Here is a 6774-nt window from a genome sequence, read left to right on the forward strand (position 1 = left end):
CCCACAGCCCTATAAATCACCACAACCTCCACAGCCACAGAGCAGCCCACTGGCAAATCAATGGCAGGCTAGAGACCCAAGCACTCACGTGCAATCCATAGGGGCCGATTGGGGTGACGGGACAGAGGGAGTGGGGTAGGGAAGGAGGAGAGGATAGAGGAAAGGGTGAGGGAGGAGGGATTGAGGGAGTAGAAAGGAGGATTAAAGGAGGGAGTGGCACAGTGGAGAGAGGGTGGAGAGGAGGGAGAGGGAGGGAGGGAGGGAGGGAGGGAGGGAGGGAGGGGTGAAATCAGTGAAAGGAGTGAGTGTAGATAAGGAGGGAGGGAGTGGAGAGAGAGAGAGAGAGAGAGAGAGAGAGAGAGAGAGAGAGAGAGAGAGAGAGAGAGAGAAAGCATCCTGTTGATGATGAATGTGTCCTCATGGAGAATGCGACAGAGATATAGAGGGAGCTAGAGGCTTCACAGCTCCCTGAATCGGTTTTCCTTTTTCCATAATATTTGAGATGGTGAAAAGCACAGAGAGTAATGATCTTCTCTATCCTCAGGCAGACACACAGACGGCCCACTCGCTCGCTCCCCCTCTCTCTCTCTCTCACACACACCGAGCGAGACACACACTCGCCTCTCAAGCGCTCACCCGCTGAGACACACACTAATTGGATTATAACTATGCAAATGGACAGTGTGAACTACACACACACACACACACACACACAGGGTCTGTAGATCCCATAGCCTCTCTTAAATTCCGTCAGAATTACAATACACACTGTGTCAATACAAGGCCATTATTCTAACAGTCCCACACTCAACAGCAGCAGTGAGCGAGAGAGAGAGAGAGGACAACCAGACCCGGACCCATATAGACCCGGTCGGGTCCAGACCTGGACCCATATAGACCCGGTCGGGTCCAGACCCGGTCTGAATGAGGGAAAGGCAATTTTTCTGCTACTTTATAAACTGAAGCTATTATTTCGGAAGCTAGCTGAGGCATACAATAACCGAGGAGCTCAAGTCGGTGGGGGGAGGGGCCGTACAGCGCACGTGTGTGTGTGTGTGTGTGTGTGTGTGTGTGTGTGTGTGTGTGTGTGGGGCTGAGTAGCAGGCAACGGGAAGGCGGGAGAGAGGGACAGCAGCAACCAAGCCGACACGCACTAGTTACTAACATGTAGCTGCCAAAGCTAGGTTAAGTATCTTCCAATCTGATTACATAGCACCTGTTTTGACTGCATCAAACCCGAGAAGTGAAGCTCGCTGGGTAGGCTAATTTAGGCTATATAGGCTGCGCTTTCCCACATCCTAGCTGCGCAATTACAACAACAGCTCCATTCAGAGTATAAAGTAGCAGCCTACCTGTTGGCTATTGGTCGTTGTAGCCTATCCTTCTCATTTAACTTTGAATTCTTCCTTGATTTCCTAAAGTGCTTGCCAAGGCACACACAGAGCCAGAGGCTATTGCCGCTTTGATGTCTTGTGAGTGGGTCGTCAACAACAAGCTACACGCGCCACTGTCGTGAAAATCCTGCGCAGCGGCATAAGAGACCATTTTCTCTCTCTCTCTCTCTACACTGTAGCAGTCGCATTCGGATCTGCACGGGTCCTTACCGGCAAAATCAGTTATAATTACTAATACTCGAGACCCGTGACAATCAAATCAGATCCTAGGGACAATGACAGAATTTCAGACCCAGCCCTGTCGGGTCCCGTGAATACCCGTGAAGACCTCTACCCTAAGGCTACAACTGAACTCTACTATAATTCACTAACACTACTGCAACACCCAAACCCATTCACAAAAGGAAGGTATTGGCACTGTAGTAGAACATGATACTATTGAAGACAGCTATTCTTTGTGACTTTCGCATCTCTGTGGCCTGTTTATGCCTAGTCAAAACCCTATCCAGCCAACATCATGACACTCGGGGGGGTCAGTTCTGCTAAAATATGGTTTGGGGGGGGGGGGGGGGTGATGCTGTGACTGCACACAAACAGGTAGACATGCAGGAAACAAGGTAGCTCAGCTTGACATTCCCGGGGCTGCTTTACTGTAGCTGGACATGGCTCCTGTTCTACCCGCCTCCGCGTGTGACTGTGAGGTATCCAGCCCGTCTGTCACAATCAGGTGTCTCCAGCTATCCTGCCGCAGTGTGTGTCCCAGCACAATCTGGAGTCTACTCCGTCGCACCTGCTGCCGGGGGGGGGGCCATTCCTGTACACCCCCTCTCCCTCCTACCACATAACATCCATATTGTTTTCTCCTAGACAGACAGACGTGCGTGTGCATGCGCGTGTGTGTGTGTACTTGTGTGCGAGCGGGCTAAATTCCAGGGCTGACTCATACGACACCAGTCTTTTCAACACACACACACATTTCTACTGGCATGTTTTTACTGCCAGCTACAAAGAGGACTCATGTCAGCGCTGACCTAGAGCTGGCGTGGGTGTGAGACGTGCAGCCTCCGTGCATCCCTCTACTCTTCTCTGTACTGAAGAGCTCTAAAGCATGCAAAGCGTACCAGCCTTTTACAATGGTTGGGTAGGTTTCATCTATCTGAGTGGTGAGCACAGGATCCCTACAGGGTCAGGGTGAATTGATTAAGACCCTGCCCTCTGACCTGATGTGTTGCCTTTAAAGTATGACCCCAAAATGGGCTGTTGTCGTAAAGCAGGGCTCTATAACCCTGTTCCTGGAGAGCTACCGCCCTGTAGGTTTTCCCTCCGACCCTAATCTAACGCATCCTGATTCTAATAATTAGCTGGCTGATGAGTTGAATCAGGTTAGTTACAACTGGGGTTGGAGCGAAAACCTACAGGAGGGTAACTCTGCAGGATGTTTCCGTGCATGTTGGAGTCCAGGGTACGATGTGATGTTTGGCATTTCTCCTGGCATTACCGCGTGCGTGTTCGTTTGCCTGGGTCGAGCTTTACACACAGCGAGAGGCGTGAAATGTGCGTTAATGTCTAATCCGTGGACAGCTCTTCCCTGGCTACAATATAGTGTCTCTGTCTCAGACACACTCAGTGCTGTTGTGTAGAACTATTGTGTTGTGTTCCTGTGCGACTGAGACCGGAGCAGGGGCTGAGACTGGGCCAGACAGGCAGTGGGGGGGGGGGGGGGCTGAGCAAAACAACACTGCTTTGACACTGCAATAATCCCGTCCATAAAGGGGGGGGGCATCTGTTTCACACCAGAAGGATAAATAAAACCCTTGCTTAACTGGCGTCATCCAATATCATTCAGAGCGGCCTTGTTTAGGAATGTGTTTTAAAATTCAAATTCAACTAAATACCCAGGGTTGATATTCCCCCCCAAAAATGAATTGCACTGAAATAACCCGGACAAAGTTAGAATCTTTTTCTATGTTTTATGTGTCTCTCTATGTCTGTGTGTCTACACACACACACACACACACCTGATAAGGAGGGGTGTGGCCTCCCTCCCCTCTCTGTCTCTCGGGGCAACAGGAGCGGAATCCCCTTTGAGGCTGGTGTGAACGACACTAGGAGGAAGAGAGACATGCAGGAGAGGAGGGAGGGATGAGGAGAGACACGCACAAAATACACCCAATCTAGCAGGACTTATTCTAACACTGGAGAAGGCTTGTGGGTAATCCCTGTGGAGAGGGACAGGGGCCTGGCACTGAGACTGAGACAGAGACGGATCATATTGGCAGTGGCACAGGAGAGAGGGAGAGAGGTGTGCTGCCTGAGATAGGTGCAGGGCTGCCGGGTCAGGTTACTGGGCTAAGTTAGCATCTTGGCAGTGTTGTGACCAGGCTTAAGGCAGCGAGCCCAGAGGTGGTGCGCTGGTTGTAGAGCACAGATTGTTATGGGGCGAGACAAAATGTCAGGGGCCACTGCTGTTCTGGCACATCATGTTTTGTTTACCAGTATGAATTACTTTGCCCTTCTCTCCAACCCTCCCCTCTCCTCTACCCATGTCCTCTCCTCTGTTCTCATCTCCTTTATTCTCCCCTCTGCTCCTCTCCTCCTCTCTCCCGTCTTCCCCGCTCCTGTGTTGTGTTTTTAGCTGGCGATGTGGGGCTTGGGGAGCCACTGCAAGCAGCACTGGCATCTGCTGGAGTGCTTGGCGCACCGCCAGAGGGTATCGCTTTGGCAACCAGCCGTGCCATCGGATTTATCTCCAACCTGTCAGCTGATGCCCTTTGTGGGGGTAAGACAAGCGGGCACAGCCTCCTTGGCTTGGCATGGCGCTGGCACTCTCCGCTCCTCTCTTCCCAGGTTGTCTGCCATGCATGCCTTCGAAAGACCCTGGCCTTTTAAAGCACCAGGCATAGCACAGGAGACCTGGGAGGCAGCACCATGAAATGCCACCCAGCTACAAGTCCCGAGGGGTAGAGAGGAGGAGAGGGTGGGAGACAGAAAGAGAGGTTGAAATATAGAGAGAAGCTAAGTAGCTTATATGTAGAGGAATGACTAGATAGAGGGAGAGCAGATGGGGAAAGAGTCTCTTCCCAGTCTGGCTGGCAGGTTTAAAGTTGGGGAACGAGAGGGAGAGTGGAGTCATGTTTGATACTGGTTGTAGGGACCAGCATCTCTGTCATTGACCTGTGTGTGGCACAGTAGGCTTTTTTGTTGTAATTGAGGGCACTTCCTTCAAATAACAACAACATGAACTCACTTCCATCAGGACAAAGGCTATGTTTATAGATCTGTTGCAGTGTTGTGACACTTGCACTGCTCGTTTAAAAAACTTTCCCAACGAGTGTTGTCGCCAATAATTATAATCTGTAGCCAGTCAATGTTAGACAAGCTTGCATATGTCACGCTATGCCTAGGACAACAAGCAGGTGTGCACGTGCAGTGCTGCTATTGGCTATGACATGTGGAGACAAAAATGAATTGGCAACTCTAACTTAGCTGTTCATCCAATTAGTTGCGTGGCAAATTCTTCATTGATCAATTGCTGGCTCAAAGTGTGTTCATTATGAAATGACTTAATCAAATCAAGTACCAATTAAGTAAATTATTGATATCTACAATGGTATCTGTTTCTAGACCCTTCTTTTCAATGTGCTCATACAATCATTTTACTATGAAAATAATAGTCAAGTTCCCATCCACTCAGCGGTGGCAATATGAACTCCATATCCACATTACATTGTAAAAACTCCCAACACCTGCTCTGGTGACCCTATGTGCAATGCGTATTGATGACCCCAGGCGCCTCCACAATACAATGGGGATCACATATGTGCTACAGTATAGTATCTGCTCATGGACATGTGTTAGGCAGGTGTTAGGCTACTTACGACAGTTTTCTTCATCGCTGTTGTCAGAGCAGTCATCGTCCTCGTCACATCTCCAGAGGGTAGGTATGCACCTTCCGTTCTTGCATTGAAACTGACCCGTTTCGCAATTCGTATCAGTATGAGTTCCTGCAGATAATAACAAGATAAACCCGTAAATAAAACAGTAAAAAAATGTATATATGTTTAGGTTTTGTTACAAAATATAGGTTGTGCGCCAGGGACATGTCACCAATTCATCCCAAAACGCCCACGCGCAACGCGCACAACTGTTCTATCGTTAGTAGGAAACATTGTTTTGAAATTGCTAGATGTTTCATTGATCCACTGATACAACCGGGTTTTACAGAGGTTCATTGCCGCAACAAGGGTTGGAGCCACTGTTACTAAGTGATGTTTTAATTGATGCCGTAATACATTGTTATTAGCCTACAACACGGTCTGGGGACAAACAGCGTTGATTACTATCTATGATAAGCACAACATTCATTGAGAACAGAAACAAAAAGCAAGTCTCATTTAACTGGCACGAGGTCTATATGGGAATTATTTACGTCTAATCATTTCAAATTGGAATGCAAAACTAGAACTGTTGGACTTTCATGCATCCCAATTGGTGTCTTCATTTGACTGTAGCCTAGCCTATTTTTGTGACTGTTGACAACACAGTAAGAAATGTAATGAAGGCTATAACAGGCTTACAAGCCAACTCAAAATATGCTGCCGATTGAATAAAAAATGAACAGCGAGCATGCCCATGCATTGGATCAATAAGGAAATAATGGAACTACTACCCCTTCCACGTAGCCTGCCTTCCACGTAGCCTAGGCTACACGTTGTGTTCAAGCGGAGGTTTAGGCTGCCTTCCATATGTCATTCATGCACATGTTGGCTACCTCCCGCGCATTGTCATTTACTAGGCTGGGTAAAGAACAGTAAAGGCTGTTTTCGTGACGTTGTAGAATAAGTACCAACATCAGAGCACATATAACCTGCTTTAAAATAGTATTTAGTGCAGGTCAACATGAATTTCCTGTTGTGGTGACTGTTTGAAAATAAGGAGTGCATCGACGCTGCTCTACCTTCTACGATGCTTACTCGATACACTGGCTTGATCAGTTCGGCAACGTCGCTTACCCATTCACCATTCGTTGTAATGAAAATTCCCTCTCCGACGATCAATGATAAAATGTCTTACCTTGGGTGGAGTGGAGCTCCATTAGCAACAAATGTAAGAGCATTAGCTTCCCGACTTCTGTCCACATCTTTAAAAGAAGAGGTGAGTCGTGGTTGTGTTGCTCATACGAGTATACTTAAAGAAGCAAGCAGGCGCTTCCACTCGCTATGCAATGCCACACTGCGCTCGGCTCCAGACACCGCTGCCTGCCTGCCTGCCTCAGAAGCAATTTGAATCAATGACGTTTATGGGCGGGATTGAGCCTGCGGTAATGTAGTAAAACTGAACAAATGTAAGGCATATATATATATATATATATATATATATA

The 6774-nt window shown here is 48.2% G+C and overlaps 1 protein-coding gene across 1 annotated transcript in view; it reads right to left on the reverse strand.

Moving 5' to 3' along the window:
- Window positions 1-6568, reverse strand: part of LOC139406809 (low-density lipoprotein receptor-related protein 8-like) — a 250373-nt gene extending 243805 nt beyond the window's left edge. The window contains exons 1-2 of the mRNA XM_071149860.1: window positions 6468-6568; window positions 5273-5398 (exon numbers count right to left, since the gene is read on the reverse strand). Coding sequence (XP_071005961.1) covers window positions 5273-5398; window positions 6468-6534 — 193 coding nt within the window. The 5' untranslated portion in view covers window positions 6535-6568. The remainder of the gene's footprint in view (window positions 1-5272; window positions 5399-6467) is intronic.
- Between the last annotated feature and the right edge of the window lie 206 nt (window positions 6569-6774).

The sequence above is a fragment of the Oncorhynchus clarkii genome, chromosome 4, assembly GCF_045791955.1.
Source record: "Oncorhynchus clarkii lewisi isolate Uvic-CL-2024 chromosome 4, UVic_Ocla_1.0, whole genome shotgun sequence".
Lineage (NCBI taxonomy): Eukaryota > Metazoa > Chordata > Actinopteri > Salmoniformes > Salmonidae > Oncorhynchus > Oncorhynchus clarkii.